This window comes from Theropithecus gelada, chromosome 11, assembly GCF_003255815.1.
Source record: "Theropithecus gelada isolate Dixy chromosome 11, Tgel_1.0, whole genome shotgun sequence".
Lineage (NCBI taxonomy): Eukaryota > Metazoa > Chordata > Mammalia > Primates > Cercopithecidae > Theropithecus > Theropithecus gelada.
In genome coordinates, this window is record NC_037679.1 from 65,659,255 (window position 1) to 65,685,885 (window position 26,631).

The following is a 26,631-nucleotide window of genomic DNA, read 5'->3' on the forward strand; positions in this document are numbered from 1 at the left end:
AGCAGTTCAATTCTGCTCCTTTTGTATAAGATCGCGCGCGATCAGAACCAGGATATTGCTGTTATTATTTCATTCCGAAAGGACTGGAACAACCGACTCACAGCAAGTGCTGGGGCGAAGTAGGAAACGTCCAGGATAAGAGAGGCGGGCGAGCTGGGCCACTGTCCCTTGCTCTTAAAAGGAAAATCCCCGCGAAGTGCCTCGGGCCCGGGAGAACAGTTTTGCAGGGGCCAGAGCTCTAGTGGCCTGCTTTGGGGCCACTTCAGCATGACCTGCGGAAACGCGCCCCTTTGTTTCGCACACCGAGCCAGTAATATATTCCTCGAGTTTCCCCAAAATACTCGACAAGTGTGGAGCTAAGACAATGGCCCCGTCGGGGGAAGCTGGACAGCCGGCGCGCGCCTCCTGGGCCCTAGGCTCTCTCGCGGCCGAGCCGGACAAGGCAAAGCCCCAGGCTGCGGTGCGCCGCGGTGCTCCTGCAGGAGGCAAAGGCGACAGGCGCGCGCAGGGGCAGTCGAAGCACCTTCTGGCCGGTGCGCGGTTTGCAGTAAGCGCAGGCGCGCGTTCTGCTCGGCCCACGCTACAGCCCCACGCCGCGCAAAAGTGGGTGCTGAGCCCCGCGTGGCCTGCCCTCCCCACGCGGGCCACCGGCAGCTGTGTGTTTGTGTCCGCCGGGTCCAATCTGGGCTTCTCTGCCCGGGAGATCGTTGCTCAGTTACTCAAGTTATCCGGAAATTCCAGAACGATGGGGGAAAGTGGGTAGAATTTTAGACCACCGAGAACTTGTGCAAAGTGGGCTGGGCCGGCTCGGTCGCCTACGCAACAGACGGATCATTTCTTTTAAAACGGGATGGCGCGTTAGAGAGGGCCACTGCCAAGCTGGAGCTGGAAACTTCTGCCTCCATCCACTTTCCGCTTCCATCTCCAGAACCCAGAGCTGAGGCGGCCAAAGTACTCCCGGAGCCGGATTTGAGTTCCCCGGGTCGCATCGGTAGGAGGGCACGCTAGTCTACAGGCCCCCAGCTCAGCACAAATTCTGTCTAAAATTCTACCACCAAATTAATTATATGCCTTTGTGGGCCCGGTGTAGGGATGTCCAGTGGCCTTGGCGCCGTGCCCACAAGGCAAAGTGCGTCCTGGAGGGAACAGAGCCCGAGTCTCCTCCATTCTTGCCCAGGCACAGCCCTGGGGAAGGAGCCACTGTCTGCGGGCTTGGGAAAGCAAGGAGCCGGAGGTCCGAGCCTTGCTCCCGCGCCCAAACCAGGCAGTCTCGCCCTCCCTGGGCGTGTGTGTGTGCGTGTGTGTGTGCGTGCGCGCGGGCGAACGGGGCATGTGCGCCCCCAATTCTGCCACCTGCTAAGCGCGGGCGTCTGGATTTGGCAGCGGGGTCAAGTGAGAGCCACACGGTACCAGGGTTCCGGGTCCCCGAGGCTGCAACCCTTGATGGCGCAGACGCTGCACGCAGGCTGGGCCCTCGGAGTCCCGGATTCAGCACGCGACTCCGTGCGGCAGCCTGGGACAGCGCGCTTTTCTACCCGGCCTGCAGGTCCCAGAGACTCGGAAAAGTTTGCAGGGGCCGCCCAGCGCCTCGGGCCTGGGATTTCCAAAGCCGCGCCCGCCCTCCTCCCCAGCGCGTCACCATGGAGACTGCTGGAAGTTTGTGGTAGAAAACAGACCTGGCGCAAAGCAAAATATTATGAGTGCAGTTGGGGTGACTTCAGGGGGGCCGGGGGACCGGAGGGCAGGAGCGGGAGCCAGAGGCAGAGGCTGACAACAAAGGGCCCAGTGCGAGGAAGAGAGAGGAGTTTGCACGGGCCCTCCCCGCCGCTGTGTGAGTGCTGGACCATCCTGCTTCCCAGAGGCGCCGAGGTCTAATTTCTCTCCAGCAGCTATACCTTTTCTCAGCCCGCCTTGGAGCCCTTGCTCCCTCCCTTCCTCTCCGGATTCTCTTCCAGCCTCCCCCCTCACCCGTCCCGAGGTTAGGCGCCAGCTGGGCAGTGCGCCCGCCTCCCTAAGAGCCACAGGCTCACCAACGTGAAAGGTTCTGGCTTTTCTTCCCCACGACCCGTGGGTCGCCCAGGGTGAGTTTCTCACCCCCTATCTCAAACCCGATCTGAAAGGGTGATGGGTTAGAATAAGGCGGGAACAGAACGAGAAGAGAAGGGAGTGTCTGGCCAGAAATCTTGGGAGTGGGAATGGGTAAAGAGGAGATTCTGATTCCCACCCCCCACCCCCACCCCCACTTTTTACAGTAAGAAAGGCGCTAGGTCGTGATTCCAACTCAGCCACTTCTAATGTGACTTTAGGTTAATCTTCCAGCCTTTCCAAGATTATTTTTAATTGCCTGTAAAATGAAGGGTTAGACAGCTCACAGGCTGGGATTCTCTGACAACGTAGACATTTCCCTCTATTCCTTTGACTTTACTGTAGAATCCAGGAAGCAATATATGGGCTGGTTACCACTATCTGAACTATGACCCACTGCACAATTAGTTAATTTCTCCTCGAACTAATAATACACTATTTTTTGCAAGTCATTTAGGATTTTAAGAGTCAAGAACCATGAACAACTCTTTTAAAAGGCCCAGATGTCCTTTCTCATTGCCCACCTGCAGTGCATTTCTTAATTGTTTGGCCAACTCCCTCCATCCCCAAAGGATTTACTAAAAGACACTAGACTTTATGGGGCTGTATCCAATGCCAATTTAGGGAACACTGAAATGCTTCTAGATGATGAAGCCAGCATCACAGACCCTCACATATGTTAGACAGGAATGCACATTGGTCAATGTGCTAAAATGCAGCCATCAAAGGAAAATCACTCTACCCTCCACTGCTCAAGGTTTTGGGAAGACGTCTGTTCTCACGCCTAGGCACCCCTCCTGATGACAATCTGGGCAAAGGAGCCCTTCTTCTTTCCCTGAGATTCCATTGCCTCATTTGCAAAAAAAATGGATTGGATGTAAAAATTGATATGGTCTACTGGGTTGGTGCAAAAGTAATTGCAGGTTTTGCCATTGTGGCAAAATGTGCCACAGTGGTAAAACCCGCAATTACTTTTGCATCAACCTAATGAAATTCTACCTCTTAATTATATGCCTATGTCGTGTTTGTCTTCTCACATCTATGTGAAATCTTCTGGGTGCTTTGTTTATAAAGTAGTTTTACTGACATTGAGCCTCCCAGGCACCCCATGAGCATGGCATTACTGTGAAGCATAGGGTTTTTCTTTCATTTCCAACATTTTAAGACTGATTTTTAAGCCAAGTTGGTCTGTTTGCCTCAGCGTCTTTTGCAAAAAGACTGAGAAGATATAAAATGATGACATCACAAGCTGGGATGCCAGACACTCAGGTTTCTACTCCACAGGTCCCTGAGAGCCCACCCTATATGTTCTGCAGGTCACTTGGGAAACTCTTCAGTTGCTCCTCTGATGACCCTAAGGCTCTGCAGGATGGAGACGTGGGAGAAACCCCCAATGTTGTTTTTACCTCTTCCACTCTATTTTAGATATTTGCAATTTTATTAAGGTTTAGGTTTAGGGGAGAGAGAATGAACTTGAAGAGTTTATTTGGAGGTATCAGGTAAAAGTGAAATTTTATAAAAAGAAGAAAACAAAGAGGCTACTTTGGGTTTTATTCAATCTCACTTCCTGACTACCTGCTGGGTGGCAGACCCTGAAGTTGAACAAGGTCGCAGTCCCTACTGTCAAGGACTTCAGAATGCATTTAATAAGAGAAGGTATGGACACACTGAGAGTGGTGAGCACTACAAGGAACATAAAAGTTGAGTCATTTTGGAGCCTAGAGGAAAGGATGCTCTCTCTTGCTGAGTACCTACCATGTATCAGCTCTGTAACAGGCACTTTTTCACACATTAGCCAATGAAGCCCTATCACAACTCTGCATAGTCTCTTTTTAGGCTGAAGGAGGGTCTGAAACCTGCCTGAGGTCACAACTGGTACATGGCAGAGCTAGATTGGAGAGCAGACTAGGGAACACTCATGCCTTCTCCCCACCCAGGCCATATCACCTAGACACTGCTGTCATGATAGATCAGTGTTTAGTTATGACAATGGCTTTAGGTGGATTTGAATCCCACTTGGTGAGAAGGGAAACAGGTGGATGAGAGTGGAGAATCAGAATGTTGTCTTCCCTGGGCTCCAGAAAAAAACCCCTCTGAAGGAATCCTGTGACTCTGCCTTTGAGGAGGATTTTAAATGGTGGCAGCAATGGGAGGCAGTGTATCACAGCAGTTGAGTAGAGATTTGGGTCACAGACAAATCTTGGCTTTCTTCATTCATGTGTTCATTCATTCATCCAAGAAGACTATGTGTCTCCTATGTGCCCAGCATTCTGCTAGATACTGGGCTTAACAAAAATGTCATCTTTGCTTCTCTAGAGCATAAGTCCCAGACCCACAAATAAGTAAACACAAAAATAGATAATTTCAGTAAGTGATTAGCAATATGAAGGGGGGAAGAAAAACCTATCTGGAGTAATAAAGACAGAGCATGGTGATGGGGTTGCTGCCTTCAGAGGGTGGCTCTGCCACATAAAGCTGTCAGCATTTGGTCTGGAAGCTTAATGTTGCTGAGCTTCAGTTTTCTTATGGGATTGATAAAACCAGCTGATAGAGCTGTAGTGAACATGAAATACGAAAGTGGTAATAGTTAACATATGTTCGATACTTACTATGTCTTCACTTTGCTAAGCATTTTAAGTACATTATCTGTGTAATGCTCCCAACAATCCCATTAAGAAGAAACTGTTATTATTAAGAAGCAACTGTTATTATTTACAGTTTAAATAGAAAAACCAACAAGTTAAAGGAAAAATTGAAACTAGAGACTGACATGTTAAATAAGTTTCTGAGCCCCAGGAAGCTGGGCTGGCAAGCTATACCTTGATTGCTTGGGAAGCTCGATCACTCTTATTGTGTGTTCCTAACTTTCCTGAGGCAGAATGCAAGTAGGAGACCTAGCTTTCCATTTGTGTTTTAAAAAGCAAATGTTTTAAAAACACTGTGACAGAGAAAGGATATCCAATGGCCAGGCGCTGTGGCTTATGCCTATCATCCCTGCACTTTGGGAGGTGAGGCAGGAGGATCACTTGAGGGCAAGAGTTGGAGACCAGACTGGGCAACATAGCGACACTCTATCTCTACAAGAAATTTCAAAAATTAGATGGGCATGGTGGTGCATGCCTATAGTCCCAGCTACTCAGGAGGCTGAGATGGGAGGATCACTTGAGCCCAGGAGTTTAAGGCTGTAGTGAGCTCTGATCACACCACTGCACTTCAGCCTAGGTGAGAGTGAGACTCTGTGTCAAAGAAAAAAACAAAAAAGAAAGGAAGGAAGGAAAAGAAAAAAAAAAGAAAAAGAAAAGAAAAAGAAAAAAAAGAAAGCCTATCCAAGAGATGGGTAAGTGGCAGAACCAGGATTCGAGTGGAGGGCCCACAGCCAAGCCTGGCTGGCTCTTAGATCTACACTCTTAGTCATGAAGCTGTATTGACTATCTCTGCCTTTTTTTTTTTTTTTCATTAGGGAGAGGGTGGCAGTGGGAGGAATGCCCAATAACACACATAGCATTTTAGCAAAAGACTTGCTATTTTCTCCCTATATAAAAATGTTAAAAAGTCTTTTTGTTTTTTTTTTTGTGACAGAGTCTTGCACTGTCACCCGGGCTGGAGTGCAATGGCTCAATCTCGGCTCACTGCAACCTCTGCCTCCCAGGTTCAAGCAATTCTCCTGCCTCAGCCCCCTGAGTAGCTGAGATTACAGGTGCCCGCCACCGCGCTGGCTGATTTTTTGTATTTTTAGTAGAGACGAGGTTTCACTGTGTTGGCCAGGCTGGTCTCGAACTCCTGACCTCGTGATCCACCTGCCTCAGCTTCCCAAAGTGCTGGGATTACAGGCGTGAGCCACCACATCCAGCTAAAATAATCTTTTGAACTGTAAAGGCAAAATTTATAATTGTTGTTGACAAAAATAGGGACGTAAGTAAATCATTCATACCTTTACTACACATATGAAATGTACTTTCATCTTTTTTTGGATTCACTCAGACTTTGGCTAATATTTGCTTTGTCTCTGAGAAAGTCAAGGCTTCATTCATGCAATAGGAAGAATAATAGAATGAGGCAAAAACAAGTAATATGATAATATATGGAGCCTTTAGGTAACTTAATGTATTGCATCTAGAAGTCATTCACAGATATGTGTTAAAATATGGCTTCAGGGGTACATAGTGTGACTTAGTGAAAAGAACATGAGCTTTGCCATCAGACAAGGTTCAAAACCTGTATCAGTTACATTCTTGCTGTGTGATCCAGAGCAAATTATCTTACTTCTCTAAGCCTCAGTTTCCTTCTTTGTGAAAATGTCCACTCACTACCTTCTAGGATGGTTATGAAAATTCAGTAAGATTGTACATGTTAAGTATTTGATTTAATGCCTGAATCCTAAAAGTTGCTCAGTAAATGGCAGATATTATTATTATTAACAATAATTATCTGGGCTTCCTACACTTTATTCTAGGTGCCTAGTTGGGAAAGGAGATAAGAATACCAAAAAAAAAAAAAAAAAATGTAGACTGTTTTAGAATACCTAGGTGTGCTTGTACTGTGTAGATACAACCCCAGTTTTAATGTTTCGATAAGTCTTTTTTTTTCTGAAGGGTTTAGACCAAAAGACTAATTTTATTTTTATTTTTCCACCTTCCCCACGAAGAAGGCATTTTGTGTGCCCCTGTTTGCCATTATTTCATCCTTGTGTTTTCCAGTCTGTTAAAGGAAGTGGAAAATGTGTCTTTGCCGAGGCAGCACCTGTGGGCTTGAATTTAAATCCTGGAAGAGAGATCTATGGCGTACTCAGAGGTGACATATGTTACACAACCCTGATAGAGGCCCCTCCACAACTCCTGATGCCCTTCCAGTTCTGGAATGTGATGGCCCACATTTTTCATACCTCTTCCTCTTGCCTTCCCCCGACCCCAGCCCCCTCAACCACCCAACCCTCTTATGTTTGTAGGCATCACTGTTTTAAGGATTAAACCATTTTCACATTTGGTTTTCAGGAAGTATAAAACTCAGTTTCAAGTGAGCCATACTCGGGAACTCATTTTAGCAGGATGCAGAGAGAGTTTGGTTCTTTTGCCTTTCTTGCATTTATATATATATTTTTAATGTAAGGATAAAACGTCCATTTGTTCTGTTTTTGTCTTTATAATTTGATGTTTACTAACATTGCAGTTTTTGAGTTCTTGAAATGTTTACGAGAGGGAAAGAGATCATAAAAAGCAGAAAAGAATGAAATGCAGCCATATTATTTTCAGTTGAATTGAGTCCAAATTGAGGCAACTAGGGCTGGATTGACCTGTGCCGGGAGATTACGGGGTTTATGTGTGTCATATCCCACCCTCAAGGCAGGAATGCTTCAAAAGATGTGTACAGTTTCCACTTTTCTGGTTGGTTATTCTTCCATAAAATATAAAAACATCATTCTGCCTCCGAGCAATCAATAATTATCAGTAGAGAGGTGAACATGGACACGTTTGATTTGTGTTTTTGCAGTTGCTTTGTTTTCATTTAAAAGAACAATGAGAAAGCCTTTGAAAAGGCTGCCACCCGGTGAAGGTTAGTTAGCACTTTGTGTCCTGTGTGTTTTCCAGCTACCCAGTAATTGTGCTAAAGACCAGTGGTTAGACACAACCTAAGTGAGACTGCTGAATGTAGCAGATATTTATTTAATCCGAATGGAAATTTACCACTTCATAAGCACTGATGTCCTGAATCCATCATGTTGGAGAAAATACAGCATGAGTCAATGCAAGCAAACTAGTCTTTGAACTAAATTTTGAATGGACATTTGGATAATCTAATGAGTGATTAGTGATTGACAATTACACCTCCAAGCCAGCATCTAATTTTTGAGACACAAATGCATTTTGTGAATAAAGTGCCGTCAGTGCCTTTGTTTTGAATCTTGGCCATCAAATCATCGCAAGTTACATTACACTTTTGAAGAAAGAAGTGTTTCTTGGAATGTTGTGATTATAGAATTTATAATTTTTAAAAGTGAGCATGAGAGACTTTTTTGAGTTCTGTGTTATCTTTTTCTGAATGTGATTAGTCCAAGTTTGGGGTGTCCATACATGGAACATATTTATAATTTGTATACTGAATCTAAATGCTCATGAATAAGTCAAGTTTCTATTGAAGTTATTAGGATTTTATAAAGTTCTAGAATTGGGTCCATGGCATAAACTCAAACCCATGGTGGAACTGATGGATTATTCTCAACATTTTGCCAAGTTTTCTTCCTGGTGTTCACTTCCACTGCTGATAATAAGTCTAGGGTGAGGGAAGAAGTGGGGTGTCTTTATAAAGTTATTTGCCTCCCCAAAAAGCAAATCAACAAATTTTGTTTCATCCTTAAATGGCTACTAACCGGGCTAAAATTTCTTTTACTTTTATTTCTTTTACTCAGTGACTCCTTTTTCAAAAGCAAAATAATTTCTCCACCAAGCGTTATTGGACATCACAGAAAATAAGTCTGGCTTAGACAGTTCTGGGAGTTTACAAGGAAGAAAGATTCCAGAGGGCTTGAGGCCCTCAGTTAAAACATTAAAACGTATAAGCATTCGAGAGAAGATTTCTAAAGCGTCGAGCCGTTGTTGTGAGAAAGGCTTTGGTCTCCGTGAACTTTTATTTTCAACTCAGTGGGCAGAGTTTTTGAGGTTTCTGTGGTTTGGGTAGGGGACCTTTTCAGAAATGCCAGGCTTTTAGAAAAAACAGAGCTTTTCTTCTAATCAAGGCTGCGTTTTAAAGTTTGAAAACTTTGGTGTGATGACAAGAATAAATTATTTCTCTGCCACGTTGGGGTTTCCTCTGGGTGCCCAGGCTGCGGGGCATTCTCGCCTCGGCTACCTCACAAGGCACAGCTGCGGAGGTGCTGGGAGTGGGAGTGCGGTCCGTCCAGACCTCGCCCCACATGTACTGGGCAGCCTCGCACCGAGGCGGGCTGAGCCTTGAGCGCTGCTTGGAAAACCTGCCGAGCTGAGCAGTCCACCGGGGACCTACACAAGGATGCCCCACGGATCCCGTGTTCTGCTAAAAGTTTTTCTTGGCATTGAGAGGGATTTTTAAAAAAGAAATGAAATTGTATATCGATAGCTGATGATAAACTGAGCATTTTGAGAAGGAAGGGACAAAGAGAGGGAGGGGGACCCGAAGGGAGGATGGGAGGCAAGGAAGAGGCTTCATCAGAATCATTTCTGTAATTGACAGCAGGCTGATTTGGTGAGTTTTTTCAAAATTATTAGTTTCTTTTTTATACAAGTGAGTCCCTTTTGGAAATTGAGTAGCAGATTAATCAAACTTGTAATTTTTTCCAGGCACTGTGTGAATACTTATGCATGTTACTTTATTTAACTTGCATATTGATTCTATGGTGTTATTATCCCCAGTTTACAGATGGGGAAACTGAGATTCAGACAGCCTAGGTAACGATATGTCCAAGCCAAACCCCTAGTGTCAAACCAGAATTTGAACACGGATTACTGTGATTCCAAAGCCAGGCTGCTTCCTTGCTTCCTCAGCTCCAGAGCTAGAAGGAAGACCTGAGAGCTGTACATTCTCATTCACCTCCTCTACTGCATAAAGTTCAGGAGGTTCAGTCATTCCCTCATCCTGGTGGGAGACAGCTGCCATTCTTTGGAGTGCACCGTCATGGGTGTCAATGGCGACTGGGAGCCACTGGCATTGAGATGTGACTCTAGCAGCAGGCTGCTGAGGACGCCCACGGGCACTCCTCCCCGAGTGGGTGCCTCCATGCATTGTGTGCCTTTCATCTCAAATCATTCTCAGAGCTTCTAAGTTCAACCTGGCACCACCACTAGGACGGTATCTTCCCACCTGCCACTTACTTTGGGAAATTTGACATCTTACACGCATCATCAAGGGCTCCATATCTATTTACTTACAGACATGATTTCACTTAGAATAGGTTCAACATAAAAACCTTGCTGTTAAAAGAACAGCACCTTCCATTGTATAGCATGTTGTAGTCTATAATCATGGATAGAGTCATTAACAGTGCGGGCTCTGGAATCCAACAGGCTTCCTGAGAATTGGTTTTGCCATGGGCTGGATGTATGAACTCAGCAACTTAGGTAACCTCTCTGAGCCTCAGTTTGCTTTTCAGTAAAATGGCACTATTCAAATACCCACCTCATGGGGTATTGTGAGGATTAAATAAAATAATATGTAAAGGGACCAGCACAGGTCTTGGCACATCATAAAAGCTCAATAAACAAAAGCTGCTTTGAGCACCACTTGCAAGGAGAAACTTGGGGTCCTCTAGTGGCTTCCAAGACCTTTTCCCCCAACCCCCACACACAAAGACCCCATAGGATGATATGGTTTGGCTCTGTGTGCCCACCCAAATCTCATCTTGTAGCTCCCATAATTCTCAGGTGTTGTGGGAAGGACCTGGTGGGAGATGATTGAATCATGGGAGCAGGTCTTTCCCGTGCTGTTCTTGTGATAGTCAATGGGTCTCATGAAATCTGATGGTTTTAAAAACGGGAGTTTCTCTGCACAAGCTCTCTCTTTGCCTGCTGCCATCCACGTAAGATGTGATTTGCTCCTCCTTGCCTTCCACCATTATTGTGAGGCCTCCCAGCCACATGGAACTGTGACGTGAGTCCAATCAAACCTCTTTCTTTTGTAAATTGCCCAGTCTCGGGTATGTCTTTATCAGCAGCATGAAACTGTACTAATACATAGGAAAAGAAAATAAAATTTTATAGAATTTGTTCTTCCACTGTGTTCAGTCTTTTGAGGCAATATCTCATAAACCTGTGACTTGGAATGATCATTCATTCCCATTGTACACCTGGGAAAACCAGTAAGATTCAGTCACATGCATTGGTCTGTATGGCAACTGAGGTTTGTTGCTCCAAAGCTGATCCTGCTTTGTTTAAATCAGGCCACCTACATCCCAATTAAAAACTTAAAAAGAAGTGTATTTTTCATTCTGATTTTATATGGTTATTTGAAGCTTCTTCCTTTGTTTTTCAAGAGTTTCGCCCGTGTCATTGTTTTCTGTGTTTAGCATAGTGCATAGCATCTGCTAGAGTGGCTTGCACATAGTTAGTGCTTAATAAATGTTTATTTAATATATATATATATATATATATCAAACCGTTTTTAATATTACAAAGGATTCTGCATCTCTTTCCTTACTTTCTAGGAAGCCTGGCCCCAAGGGCCCCTGCAAACTTGTTTGTGCCTGATAAATTACAGATTAACTAACACTCTTTGGATCCCCTACTATGTGCTAGGCATGGTGTTAGTGCTTCATTCATTCATTTCTTTCCCTCCCTCCTTTCTGTCCTTTCTTTCACTTCTATTGATCTGCTATTCTGGGCCAAGCACTGTCCTAAATACAGCGAATAGTGAGTGAATAAAATACAATCAGCACTTAAGGAGCTTATATTATTTCTTCTAATCCTCATAATAACCTCATGGGATAGTTTTTTATTTAATAGGAAGGAAATTGAGGCCCACAAGGTTAAGTAATTTGCCTAGGGTTGCAGAGCTTACTTAGTCAATTGTTTAAGGGGAGGATTAGAATTAGTGTTTTTCTGGCTTCCAAGGCCAAGTTCTTTTAATTGTATTGGGAGATCCAAGAATCAAACAGGAAAGGTGATTTCAGGTACAGACTAAGGTGGGATGCCTTAGAGGTGGGCATGATACATTAGCTAAGACATATAATGCTTATCATGTAGGCACCTGATGTGCCTTATTCACTCAATTCTTATATAAACTCTGTGAGCTGTTACTGATATTACTCCACTTTGCAGATGAAGAACCCAAGGCTCAAGGAGGTTGAGTCACTTGCCTTAAGGTCACAGAGCAAAGAAGTCAGAACTGAATCTAGCAGCTTGGCTCGTCAGTCCATGGTCTTAACTGTTACACTGACATTAAAAACAATAATAACAAAGCCAGGTGTGCTGGCTGAAGCCTATAATCCCAGTGCTTTGGAAGGCTGAGGCAGGAGGATCACCTGAACCCTGGAATTTGAGGCTGCAGTGAGCTATGATGGTGCCACTGCATTCCAGCCGAGGCAACAGAGCAAGATCCCATCTCTAAAAAAGGTGGTCAGGACTGGGGTGCAAAAAAATAATAAAGAAAAAGAGGAAAAAAGGTGCCTCTGTCAGAAGCAAACTCTTGGGATTATGGTTGTTCCGTGTGGCTAGAACTTGCTCTGGTCCAGAATAAGCATAGTATTCTATGTGCTTTCTGTGCATTTGTTCACTTAAATCTCACACTATTAAGATGAGGTAGGCAGATTATTATTATCCATATTACACGTAAGGAGACGCCGAGGTTTGGAGAAGTTAATTTGCCTTGATTCATTGAACTAGTAAGTATTAAGCCTGAAATTCAGACAATTCATTGGTAATTAGTCACTAATCCCACCTGGTAACTTTTCCTTCTTCTAAGTGACTCTCAGGAAATGATCAAAACAAAGAAAAAATGATATGCACCAAGTCGTTTATTGAAACATTATGGAAAATAGAAACACTTGCTCAATGGAACATTGGTCATCTTTCAAACAATGATGACTATGAAGACTGTAGTGCCCTAGGAAAAACCTACATAATAGTAGAACATTAAGAGAAAAACAAATAGAAATGCTATGTTTGCTGGAGTTACAGTTCTCTTACGTGCGCTTATAGATACGAGACTTGCGACCAATACACACAAAAAAAGAAAAGAAAGGTAGTTACCAGGTTAGAGTGGTGGGATTGTGGGAAAATATGTTTCTCTTTTCAACATTTTAAAATGTAATTTCTGCAATAAACTTACAGGAAAGATAAAGGCATTTTGCCTGCGAGAAGGATGTTTTGGTGGCTTACCTCAAAAGTTCAGGCTGGGTTAAAATCTATTCAGCTTCTGTAGCCAGGAGTGCCTGGCTCCTGAGGTTTTAGGGGAATCCACATCCCCAAACAGAGCAGAAGAGGTAAAAATAAAATAAAAACCCAAAACTGGAAAAGGCAATGATGTCAAGGATGGGATAATATCAGATGCCATGCAGAGCAAGTAACCTTGGCCTCAATGATTCTTTCCTAATTTTATATTTTAATAATATTGTTATAGTAGAAATAGAAACAAAGAAAAAAGTCTGCTAACATTAAGTAGTAGTAGGTACACCTTTCCCCAGAAGTTGAGGAAAAATGAAATTTTTGCAACCTGGTTATGCAATAACGTACATGAATGCTGGTGTTCCCAGGGATATTTTCAGAGCTGAGATCTGCTTTTACACTGAATTTATCTTCGACAGGAGATGGCACTGAACACCTTAGGTTGAATTTTCTCTAGTGTCTGAAGACTCTTGGTGAGTTCATGAACAAACGGCATTGGTGTATCATTGGGAGTTCCCTCATTCTTTTTTTTTTTTTTTCTTGTACATTGCAGATAATGACCCCTTAGTTAATTTCCTTGCCCGCTTTAGAGTTTTACATACTGAGTTTCCCTAAACAGGGAAAGGGTAGCCACATTATTGAGCACCTATTGTACGTCTGGTGTTATGTTAGACACAGCTTAGAATTCACAGTGAGACTTTAATGTGCATATAATAATTACCAGTATCATAGCACAGGTGAGTGGTTAGGATCAAGTCAGATTCAAATCCCTGCTCAGCAGCTTAACGACTGTGTGATCTTGGGCAAGTCTTCACTGTGATGATGATGACAATGACAATGATGATGATGAAGGTTATGGTGCTTGTGTTGGGAGGCCATATTCCAGGAGAATGATATTAGCGTCATCTCAGGCTCACCTGTGTCCTGTTGTGATTGAGACTCCAGCTGATGAGGAAGAGACACAGAGCCAGTGATCACATGGATTGTCTGGGGAGTGAACACAGTTAACTGGAAAGAGTTCTTATATTTTCTCCACAGCATTCTTTTTTTTAAACAAATTACTTCATCCATCCAGTTCAGGTCTTTAAGACATAATGAGTTTCTAGTGGCCTCCTACAGAGAGGGACAAGTAAGTCTTGGTTCGCTTGGCTCGATCCTGGTTTATGCATGTGATCCTGGCAAAATTATTAATGATAGTGCTTTTCAATCTCAAAAGTGTTCAGGTTTGGATGATAAGGGATATGGTCACCCTTACTCCGTGGCCTCCTTTTCTATTCTCTCCCCTCTAAAACGTGTTTAGCAGCACCAGATGAAGTTGCCCACAGAACTGCTTTACTTATGCCCCCCTCTACTAAAAAACTTTATGAGGTTCCCAACGACCTACTGAATACAGTCCAGACTCCTTAACCCAGCACTGAGTACAGAAGCAAGGCTTATGTATGTGCATCCCCTATAGCATATCGTAAAGTGCTTATCAAGTAGCATGATCTCAGGAAACACGTATTGATACCTGAATCAATGTGTGTAGTCATGCTCAGGCCGCTTGTCAGTTTCTTGAATGCATCTTTCTTCTGCCTGCTTCAAGAACTTCGCACATGCTGTTCCTTCTGCCAGGAAGAGGCTTCTTCCCCCTCCACCTGGTTCGTGCCTTCGCATTCTTTAGCTGCCAATTTAATGCTGCTTCCTCCAAGAAGCTTCCTAACTACCCCCAGATTAGACCGAACCCCCCTTTTTTTCTCTCGTGTAGCACTCTTGGCAATTGCATCGCTGTGTGATTATTTATAGTTGTCCACACTAAACTCTAATCTTCCAAAAAGACAGAACTGTCCATTGAGGCTGTGTCCCTCCTGTGTAGTCAGCCCCTGGTGCATGGTACCCCATAAATAGTTGACAAATGAAGACAGGGATGAATGAATGTGGGCTACCCTTTCTGAGCCAGTGCAGTCCGCGTCACCTATTTAAAGTCCTCCAATAGCTTCTTAGCACACTTGGAATAAATGTGAAGTTCCTAGGAGGGTCTGCAAGTCCCTACATACTTTGGATTCTTCCCAACTTTCTACCTCATTTCCTGCTGCTCTCCCCACCTCTCGCTTCGCCATGCTGGCCTCCTGGCTTCTCCTCACACACCCAAGGCCACCCAGACCCTTGCACTCCAACATCACCTCATCAGAGAGGCCTTCAGTGTCCCCACTGCCCAAAAAGCACCCCCACCTCTCTTGATCTCCCATTCTATGGCTTTATTTTCTTCATAACACTCACTTTCTGCTGTCTTCTTGCTAATTTGTCTCTGTCTCCACCACAGAATATAAGCTCTCTGAGAGCAGGGACCTTGTCTGCCATGTTCATCACTAGCTGCTCAGAACCTGGCAAACAGTAGGTGCTAAATCAATACTTGGTAAATGAGGGAAGGAGTGAAAGCAGAGGCGGGGCAGGGCCCCTTCCTGGAACCCAGCAGCCCCTGGGGCAGGGCCTGTGGCGTTGCCATGGCAACCCACTGACCTGAGCCACCCCCTGGAGAGGCCACAGCTGCTGGCTTCCTGGGCTTCTCCAAGCTTCTGTGTGTCGCCACTGCCACCGGCAGGGAGCCAGGAGAGAGACAGAAAGGGGCTGAGAGAGAATGATCAAAAGGAGAGCCCACCCTGGTGCGGGAGGCGACAGGACCAGGCCTCGACGGCGCCGTTCCACTGGTAATGACCAGGGCCCAGGGAGAGGAGACTGGGGTGGGCCTGGCACCCCCAGGGGGAACCGGGGCCAGGCCTGCCCTTGGTAGCTGTGAGTGTGGCGTGTCAACTCTTTTGTAGCGTTTCTGGAGCTGCAAGTTCCTAAAATAGGCCCCAGCACAGTGCCCTGAGAGACTGTTGATACAGTGTGAATAACAGCCTCTATTAAATCCCGGTGACACTTTCTAAGTCAGGAGGCGTTTTCTACAGGTATTGCATAAGTCAGGACCTCCGTGTTCTCATCCAGTGCCTCAGGAACAAAACTCAGCGTGTTCACTTCCCCACTGCTTGAACACCACAGCTGGCTCCCAGCTGCCTGCAGGCTTCGTGGCCTGGTGGGCCCGGCGGGCAAGGCCTTTGCAATCTGCTCCTAACAGACTCTTCCACCTGTCTCCCAGCACTGGGAGTCACAGGTCGGCGAACGCTTCACCTTTCCCAGAACCACCAGGCCTTTCACAGCTTTGTGCCTTTGTCCTGAAGGCAGCCCTCCTGCCTGAAATGCCCTGCTTCCCTCCTTGGTCTGGCAGGTGCTGAATCCTTTAATGACCAGCTGAAATGCCACCCCCTCTGTGAAGCAGCCAGGCTTTCCCCTCCATGGAAGCTCTCCTCTCTATGCCCCACAGCATCTTATTATAATACCAAACATTCCTGGTACCTGCTTGTAGAGGCAGTGTGGGCAGTGTGGGCAGTGAGCACACCCCAGCCTTGGAGTCAGACAGACCTGACCTAGCTCAGCCACCAACTAGCTTCTCTGGGTCTGAGTTTCATTCTTGCAAATCAAAGTTAGTCAAGTCTCCGTTTCAGTTGCTGTGAGCAACAGAGATGAAGCACGTAGAGCGGAGCGACCAGCACTGGAGGTCACTCAATAAATGCCAGACATAACCATTAGGCATCTGTCCCTGTCACTCAGCTGTGAGTTCCTGGTGGATAGAGACCATGCCTTCCTCATTTTTCTACGGCTCTTAAAGCCAAACACACTAAGTGCTTTACCTTTATAATTCCAGTTAATCTTTGAAGAAATCAGGCAGGTAAGAATTCAGGACGGTTTAGGAACCATCCCAATGTTACATAACTAGTAAGTGGCCAGGCTGGGATTTGAAATCCAGTCGGATTTGAGCTCCAAACCCCACTTTCTACCAAGCCCATCTCTGTCTTCTCTTTCATGTTGTACCACCTCCCCCTTGATCACTCTGCATCAGCCCCCTGAGCCTTCTTGCCATTCCTCAAATAAGTCAAGCATGATCTTTCCTGGGGTTGGTGGTAACCTTCACCCTTGTGGTCTCCTCTTTCTGAATCTTGGAAAACCTTGCTCCCTCACTAAACTCAGTGTCTGCTCACAGGCTGTTTCTTCCCAGAGGCCTTTCTGGTGGAGAATCCCCGCTCCTCCTCTCTCATTCTCCATTATTTTCTTCCTTTACTTTTCTTTATCACAAGCATCACTACAGCTATGTGCCCAATACTGTACTAGGCTCTTGGGGACAAGGTACTGAACAAGATACACAAGGTCATTAGAATTTACGTGTTAAGGGTGGGAAAAATAAGTGATTTTTTAAAAAGGGAATAAACAACAACAACAACAACAAAAAACCCAGATACTTTTAGGTCTTGAGACGCTAGTCCACCAGAGATATCCTGTGTAATGTATGTGTGTCCTGTTGAATAGCTTTTGTTCATCTCTTCTATTTGAACACTGAAGATACTTGATAATTATTTGGAAAATGAATAAATGGATGCATGGATAATCTAAGAGATTCCTGTCAATGTGTCCTATAAACTTCAAGGATTACCTGGCTCTTGATAACCATCTTAATAGGCCCTCTCTGCCAGGTCAGTATGGGTTTGTGAAGCATCACTCTGAACCTTGAACTGCCTTGGACATGCCATGTCCCCGATGCGGCTACTTCTGAGTTATTCTTTGCTGCTGTGAAGAGAATGAAGCCTTGTAGAAAACCTGATAACTATATATGGCTCTGCTCAACCTCATTATATGTACCCAGGAGAATAACTTCACATTGGGGTTTCCAAATCTTCAGTCCAAAGTGAAGAGGCACAAAGATCTTCCTCTAAGGAATGTGGGCTGAACTCCCTGAAAGTGAAAATCCATAGGCATTATCTGCCTCCTCCTTCCTGCCCATAATCCCAGATGAATCAGGGGAAGGGATGCTTCACAGCCCAGGAGCCTCTGCTCACAGCTGTAGGCAAATCCTCTTGGGCACTTGCACAAGCTTGGTCCTTACTAACAGGTCAGATGATTTTTATAGATCAAGAATGAGGCAATTGGGAATAGGAAGTTATCTCAGTAGGAACTGAACTCTCTTTCTCCTATGTCCCATGCAGTCCCCAGAACTCAGTACCAGTATTGCAGCATTGATCACAGTCTGCCTTCCTTTAGAACTTTTGCTTCAAGCCTAACTTTCCATATCTATAATTAGAGATATGAAAACATGACATGTAGTGCTGTTCTGGGTCCAATTTAGACAACATATGTGAAAATGGCTTCTATAGTACCTGGCACTCAATAGGAACTTAATTTTTTAGAAAAAACGTGTATTTATTGTGCAACATCTATGGAGCCAGGCACAGGGCCAGCCACTGGGTGTGAGATGATGGACAAAAATGACAGGGTCCTGCACTCATGAGCTCAGGGGGTAGCACATGCCTTACTTTCTACTTGGTAACTAGAGGGCAGAAGCCAGTCTTGTTCATGTTTATATCACTACAACTGCTCTCTCTTTTTTTTTTTTTTTTTTTTTTGAGATGGAGTCTCACTCTGTCACCCAGGCTGGAGTGCAGTGGTGCAATCTCGGCTCACAGCAATCTCTGCCTTCCAGGTTCAAGCTATTCTCCTGCCTCAGCCTCCTGAGTAGCTGGGATTACAGGTGCATGCCACCCACACCCAGCTAATTTTTGTATTTGTAGTAGAGACAGGGTTTCGTCACATTGGCCAGGCTGGTCTTTATCGGCCTGTCTCAGCCTCCCAAAGTGCTGGGATTACAGGCGTGTGCCACTGCGCCTGGCCACTACAGCTTCTCTTTAGCACAGCTTCTTGCATCTAGAAGGCACAAAATAAATGTGTGTTGAATTTTGCTTTATTTGGAAAATCGCCTTTGATGTGTTATACTTTTCCATGCCTATGCGGTTAAAAAAAAAAGAGAGAGAAAATGATTAGGAAATTCTGTAGATATGTGGATGTATCTACTTATAAGCTATGCATTCTTTGACATATGTGTCACTGATGTAACACTTATTGAGGCCAGACTACAGGAAAAACTTTATAACAGTACTAGTGGAGAGTCAAAAGAAATAGAATAAAACAGGCTCCATTCTTAAGAGGTTTAAATTCTAAACTGAAGAGGCTTCTGTGTATGACAAAGGCTGACAAAAAATATGTAAATGAATTTAGCGCATTATATAAGTAGAGTTTTAGCAAAAGTTCGAATACAAAGCAGACTGAGAAAAATGCTGCAGAATTGGCACATTGTTCTGAGGACTAAATGGGACATAGGAGGAGAAAGCTCAGTTCACATTTGGAGAGATCATTGTGATTATGACCTGAGTTTGAATGCTGGTCTTCCTCTTACTAGCCAGATGACTTTGGACGAGTCACTGAATCTCTCTGAGCCTTAGTTTTCTTATCTCTAAAATGGGCCTACTAATAGCACCCACCTCTAGGACTGTAATGAGTATTAAGTATGATGATGTATGTAATGCAGTTGTATGATACCTCACCCATAGTGACAGCTCAATATATACTGAACTTTATTATTATAAAATCACATCACCTACAAATCAATAAGGTGGAAGAACACAGTGTTTCATTCAAAATTCAGTATACATGTCATTCTGCCCAAGTAATTCTTGACCTCTGCAAGACCGAAATCCATTGTTAAAAATAATTTTAAAGTACATAACATTGACTTCAACTGACCTAAAGAGAGGCCTTCCAGTCATAGGAAGCTACCTGGCTTATGAGACATGAATTGGAGATGCCACTCCTAAGAGCTCCACCAGGGAAGAAGACAAAGGTCAAAGTGCCCCTGCAGATTCAAGGCCTATATCTGGTTTGGATATCTCAGAGTGTTGCATCCACATAGTCTGGAATGCAAGACCCTTGAATGCATGAGAACTCCAAGTGTCCAGAACAACACAGGTGATGGTTCTTTCACTGTTCAGACCATGGTCTGAACCCTCAGAGTCTATCCCAAGTGCCACGTGTTCACATGGACATTGATTAACTAGAAGACACCCAGAAGCAGGTGAACTGGATGGCAAAGAAATGGGAACATTTTTTTCCAAGAAAGAGGTGAAACAATGCGGTTCTTTGATGGGGGTACTTCAACCAGAAATATGGGGAAATGATGATTATCTTCTCATATCTGCAATGTGCCAGTGAGACCAGACTTATTGTGGGTTGCCCCAGGGAGCACAGTTGGCTACAGGCATAGACTGTTGGGTCAGAGAGATCTGAGTGGGTGCGATGGGTGAGATGTGTTCTCTTTCATTTTCACGGCACCTCCCACCCTCTCCCACTTCTTGTAGCCTTGCTTTCATCTCTCTCCAGTGTGGGATTGCACAGTGTGGAGGACAGGTGCTGCCGTCAGGAAAGTTCTTTCTTTACTTGAGCTCTTGTGGGTGGGCGCTGTGCTCTCTTGGCTTACCTGGTTATTAGAACAAGCTTGTCTCGGGAATGTTGCCACAAATTCTTCAGAGAATGTCCCACCAGTCACGGGGGTTCTCGCCTGCGAGAACAGACCCTTCTAAGGACTCTGATGTTAACAGGCCTGAATCCAGCGCAGGCAAATGGGTGAGAGGGAGAGTGCTTCCCTTAGTTCCTGTTTCTGACAATGTGGGGATTGGGGTGTAGATGTGAGTGCGTGTGAGAGTGACTGGGTGTGTATACCTATCTAGGAAGACCAGGGGTTGGCCCAGAACTATAGATATTGCTTTTGATGGTATGGTTTGGTGGAGGCAGGGGCTGCCAACTTCAGCAGATGCCATCTACATGTAGCCATGGCTGCTGCCAGGGAAAATGAGCCAGGAATTGAAAGGATGAGAAGATCTAAGTGGAGACATTCTGGAGAATCCTGAAACGAATTCTGGAGATTTGTAAGCAGATGTGCGTTTGGATACAGTGTGATGACAGACACCTACCCCCAGCTTTGAAACATTACAAGCTGTCTGTCTCCACATTGTGCATTCGATATCTGGAAGGGGCAGCGTTTTAATGTTTTGAATTTCTCTGCTCCTCAGTATTTCCTGGGAAATATCAGATTTCCATATCCTCTCAACAAGCTGGCCGTTGTTCCTCCCCTCGGATATTTTCCCCCTACTTATTCACAATTTCGGAAGCAGCTTTTAAAAGAGCAGTTTGTTGGGACATAAAATACAAAACAAAACAAAAATCCGACATCTCTCCCGGCTGTTGACATTGATTTCCCCTCTCCACATAGCTTACTCGTCTACGTGGCTTCTTTTTACAATGTGTAACCTAAGGTGTTAACTAATGATCTTTTCCTCAGCTCTTTGAATTATGAAGAGTCACATTACTTAATCCCTCTAAATCCCAGTTGCTTTCTAGGAAAAATAGAGATTAAAATCCTTGCTTCAGAGAGTTGTTGTGAAGATTCAATGAAATAACTTATGCAGAGGGCTGGCATGTTCAAATAGGTGTACAATAAATAGCAGCTCCCAGATCATAAAGAAGGCATGGGGAACCACACTGCCCAAAAGCCTGCAGCCATAGGTGTAGCCATTTCTGCTATAACACCCCATATGCCTTCCTAAAAATCACCACATTATACAGAATCGGCCAACAAAGACCACTGAGTTTACTGGAAAAATAAGCTTAGGGGCACAATACTGAAAAACCTTGTCAGTGACACATAATAAAAGACAGAAACCTAATAAAAATGATATCACAGTTTTGCACATGTTAAATGGTTTAGAAATATACAAATCCAATAAAAATGGCACTTCACCTTGGAAAAGACCTGAAGATTGCCTTTAGAGGTGGGCATCAGAAGGGTTGCAGCCTGTGAGTTATTATGAAGTGAGCAGGTGTGACTCACAGCACAATGTGGACCAAAGTAGCTGGTAGATGTCTGAGCGTGAGCGTGTTCCGCATGTTTCTGTGGTGCTCAGTATAATGGGGGGGAGGGGCGTGGCGTTTTCTGCATTCACCTAATGTTTTTATGAAATAAATGGAGCATAAAGAGACACAAAGTTTGCACTCTGCTCAGATTGTTCCCAAATATATCACTTGCATTGGGACACATTTGTTTTCTCAAGACAAGTGTTATAGTAGAGCTGACTGTACTTAGCTGATGTTGTTGAATGATGAATGAATGAATGAATGAATGAATGAATGAATGGTGGGTGGTCTAGAAAACAGAATAAGTATTACACTACATTGCGACAAATACATTTGTATTTGTAGCCTTTGAAACTGGATTAAAAAAAAACAACCCATAGTCTTGGATTTTAAAAGGGCTCCATAGCGGCTGGGCACAATGGCTCACGCCTGTAATCCCAGCACTTTGGGAGGCCAAGGCAGGCGGATCGCCTGAGGTCAGGAGTTCGAGAACAGCCTGGCCAAAATGGTGAAAACCCGTCTCTACTGATAATACAAAAATTAGCAGGGCTTGGTGGCGGGCGCCTTCCCAGCTACTCAGGAGGCTGAGGCAGGAGAATAGCTTGAGCCCGGGAGGCGGAGGTTGCAGTGAGCCGAGATCACGCCATTGCACTCCAGCCTAGGTGACAAGAGCAAACTCCATCTCAAAAAAAAAAAAAAAAGGGGGGGGGCTGCATAGCTACCCTAGTGCTTTTGATTTCTCTTCCTGCTATGGCTTCCAGTCTGTGAGAGCTCTTTGAGGGGTCCCTGGCCAAAGGGAGGCAAGCTACAAGGTTCCCTGTCCTCTTCCAACCAGAGTCCCTAAAGTTTTACCTGTTTTTCTTTTTGTTTTCACTTGAAGAAAAGTTCTGCTGCTAATTCACAAGTTTACAAACCACCACCAGTGATTCAGTTGAGCAAGTCTGGTTTTACAAACTGCTACTCAGGAACATACCTTCTTTGCTCAGAAAGATAATCCTCAGTTGGTACTACAAATACTCCAGAATTCGTAGAATCTGACCAAGAAATACTCAAGTGAGGCTTCAAAGAGCCATTTTGCATCCAAACTACTCAGCAGTCTCAGCAGCAGCAGCAGTGGTGCACATGGAACTCCGTGTAAAATCCCATTCCAGTCTGGGCAGATGCCACATGCATGTTGATGAGCATTTAAATCTAATGCATTTATGATGTTCTGTCTCTTCTCAAACACCCACAGCAGTTCTGTGATTTTCTTTTTCTTTTTCTTTTCTTTCTTTCTTTCTTTTTTTTTTTTCTTTTTAGAGAGCTGGATTGAAAGATGTCTCAACGAAAGTGAAAACAAACGTTATTCCAGCCACACATCTCTGGGGAATGTTTCTAATGATGAAAGTAAGTGCTTGAAACTCATTCTTCCATGACATCTGAGACGTGGCCAGTGTCCTGATGGGAGGGTAGTGCCTCTAGATTGCTAGACTGGGCCGAGTCACCTGGAACAAGATGCTGTCCAGCTATTTATGAAATATCCCAGGACCTCTCTGTAATATTCCACAATAGGGAGTGGAATCCATTCAGGTAGACCTGGAAACTGAGGCCACAGCAAAAACTGTGTTTTTACACTTTAAACTGTTTATAGACTCGACTTCTGCAGGGGACTTGCTAGCCTGCGTTCCCAAAGACCTTGTTATAGTGATGCTCTAGTCGGGCAAATGTGGTCCCTGGTTGGGAAAGGCCATTCTCAGTGTCCACTGTAAATATGGGTTCAAAGTAGTTGTGTCACAGGATTGTTGTTTTAGTCATAAATGTCCTTGATATCAGAAAGCAGAAATTTCTTCCAGTTCTCGGACTAGAGAGCTAGAGTTGACTGAAAGATGTACGCTCCTGTGTTTACACCTTGCCCTGTTTTGTGTCAGACTGGGGCTTCTGGGTGCTATATTAAGAGCAGTAGGCTACTCGGAACTTGTATTTTTTCCCTTAAACACTAAAAAAGAGGGATCAGCTTATTATAAGTCCAATTTTTTGCAGAGTCAGAAATGACTTTCTTCCATGGTTGGTAAAGTGCAGCTCCTTAGTTCAGTTTTCTGAAAGCATGAGCCCCGGCCCACCTGCTCCACAATCCCCTAAAACATTTGCTAGATCTACTCAATAGCCCCCTCCTGAGTCTTAGCTGAGGTTGTCATTCTGTCATCACCATGTCACTTCATTTTATAAAACTGAGCTACATTGGCCAGGTGCGGTGGCTCAAGCCTGTAATCCCAGCACTTTGGGAGGCCAAGGCGGGCGGATCATGAGGTCAGGAGATCAAGACCACGGTGAAACCCCGTCTCTCCTAAAAATACAAAAAATTAGCCAGCCGCGGTGGCAGGCGCCTGTAGTCCCAGCTACTCGGGAGGCTGAGGCAGGAGAATGGCGTGAACCCGGGAGGCGGAGCTTGCAGTGAGCTGAGTTTGTGCCACTGCACTCTAGCCTGGGCGACAGAGTGAGACTCCGTCTCAAAAAAAAAAACAAAAAAACCCCAAAAAAACCCTGAGTTACACTGAACATAAACTATACAAATCTTATGTGAGTAGTTTGATGTTTTTTTTCTTTACATATTGTATCCACTGGTGTCATTACCACCCAGAAAAAGATATAGAACATTTCTTGTCCCCCAGGAGGCTTCCTCATCAGTCACTACTGTCCTGACTTATCAGTATAGCCTGTTTTTGCCTGCTTTTAAAACTTCATATAAATGGGATAATGGACTCTATATTCTTTTGTGGGTAACTTTTCTCAGTCAATATAATGTCTGTGAGATTCATTCATGTTGTTGTCTCTAGCAGTAGTTATTTCTTTCCCATTGCTGTATAGTATTTCACTGTATGCATATATCACAATTTACAGATCTTTTAAGTGTTGATGAATATTTAGTTGTTTCAAGTTTTTGATTACTAAGAATAAAACACTACTCGGGAGGCTGAGGCAGGAGAATGGCATGAATCCGGGACATAGAGCTTGCAGTGAGCCAAGATCATGCCACTGCACTCCAGCCTGGGCAACACAGTGAGACTCCATCTCAAAAAAAAAATAAAAGAATAAGGCCAGGCGTAGTGGCTCACGCCTGTAATCCTACCACTTTGGGAGGCCGAGGCAGGTAGATCACGAGGTCAGGAGATCGAGACCATCCTGGCTAACACGGTGAAACCCTGTCTCTACTAAAAATACAAAAAATTAGCTGGGCGTGGTGGTGGGCACCTATAGTCCCAGCCTCTCGGGAGGCTGAGGCAGGAGAATGGCATGAACCCAGGGGGCAGAGCTTTCAGTGAGCCGAGATTGTGCCACTGCACTCCAGCCTGGGCAACAGAGCGAGACTCCATCTGGAAAAAAAAAAAAGAAGAAGGAAACATATCTGAATATTCTAAGTTTTATTTAATTTTGGCAAAATCTACATAACATAAAATGTATCATTTAATCATTTGAAATGTACAATTCATTGGCGTTAAGTACATTCATTCACCTTGTTATGCAGCCATCTACACCATTCATTTCCAGAGATTTTTTCATCTTCCGAGACTGAAACTCTGTACCTGTTAAATAGTAGCTTCTCATTCTCCTTTTCCCTCAGTCTCTGACAACTACTATTCTACTTTCTGCCTCTGTTAATTCGACTGCTCTAAGTATCTTCTATAAGTGGAGTTGTAAAGTATTTGTCTTTTTATGACTGGCATGTTTCACTTAACATAATGCCTTCAAGATTAATCCATGTTGTAGCATGTGTCAGAATTTTCTTCCTTTTGAAAGGCTGAATAATATTCCACTGTATGGATATGTCACATTGTCTTTATCCATTAAGACATTGATGGGCAATTGAGTTGTTTCTATCCTTTGGTCATTGTAAATAACACTGTTGTGAACACAGGCATACAAATATCTTTTCAAGTCTCTGCACCTAATTCTTTTGGGGGTACAGACCCAGAAATGAAATTGTTGGATAATATGGTAACTCTGTGTTTAATTTTTTGAGAAACCACAAAAATGGTTTCATAGTGGCTGTATCACTTTACATTTCCACTAGCAAGGCACAAGAGTTCCAATTTTACCAGTTCCTAATCATCATTTATTATTATTTTTTTAAATAATAGCCATCCTAATGAATATAAAATGGTATCTTGTTGTGGTTTTCATTTGCAATTACCTAATGGTTGGTGATGTTGAACATCTTTTCATGTGCTTATTCACCATTTGCATATCTTCTTTGAAGAAATGTCTAAGTTCTTTGCCCATTTTAAAATCAGGTTGTTTTCTGTTGTTTTAGGAGTTCTTTATATATTCTGGATATTAACGTCTTACCAGTTATATATACTTGCAAATATTTCCTCCTATCCCATGGCTTGCTTTTTCACTCTGTTGATTGTGTTCTTTAATGCACAGAAATTTTTATTCTAATGCATCCAATTTAACTATTTTTTCTTTTGTTGTCTGTGCCTTTAGTGTCATATCTAAGAAATCATTGTCAGATTCAATGTTGTGAAGCTTTTGCCTTTTTTTTTTCTGAGAGTTTTACAGTTTTAGATCTTACATTTAGATTTTTGATCTGTTTTGAGCTAATATTTGTATATGGTATTAGGTAAGAGTCCAGCTTTATTCTTTATTTTTAGACAGTCTCACTCTGTCACCCAGGCTGGAATGCAGTGGTGCTGTCTTGGCTCACTGCAACCTCTGCCTCCCACGTTCAAGTGATTCTCCTGCCTCAGCCTCCTGAGTAGCTGGGATTACAGGCATGTGCTACCAAGCCAGGCTAATTTTTGTATTTTTTTTTAGTACAGAAAGGGTTTCACCATGTTGGTCAAGTTGGTCTCAAACTCCTGACCTCGTGATCTGCCCCCCTCAGCCTCCCAAAGTGCTTGAATTACAG

At 44.1% G+C, this 26,631-nt stretch overlaps 1 protein-coding gene and 1 long non-coding RNA gene across 3 annotated transcripts in view; one reads left to right on the top strand and one right to left on the bottom strand.

Moving 5' to 3' along the window:
* LOC112634091 overlaps nt 1-26,631 on the bottom strand; it is a 274,927-nt gene that overhangs the window by 87,042 nt on the left and 161,254 nt on the right. The gene's annotated exons all lie outside the window — the stretch shown is intronic.
* RFX4 (regulatory factor X4) overlaps nt 1-26,631 on the top strand; it is a 179,309-nt gene that overhangs the window by 2,794 nt on the left and 149,884 nt on the right. The window contains exons 1-2 of one of the 2 annotated variants that reach the window (XM_025401165.1): nt 15,410-15,619; nt 23,043-23,129. In XM_025401165.1, the coding sequence (XP_025256950.1) occupies nt 15,550-15,619; nt 23,043-23,129 (157 nt within the window). In that variant the 5' untranslated portion in view covers nt 15,410-15,549. Of the gene's footprint in view, nt 1-15,409; nt 15,620-23,042; nt 23,130-26,631 lie in introns of those variants that run through there. The other variant, XM_025401166.1, reaches the window with a different exon arrangement.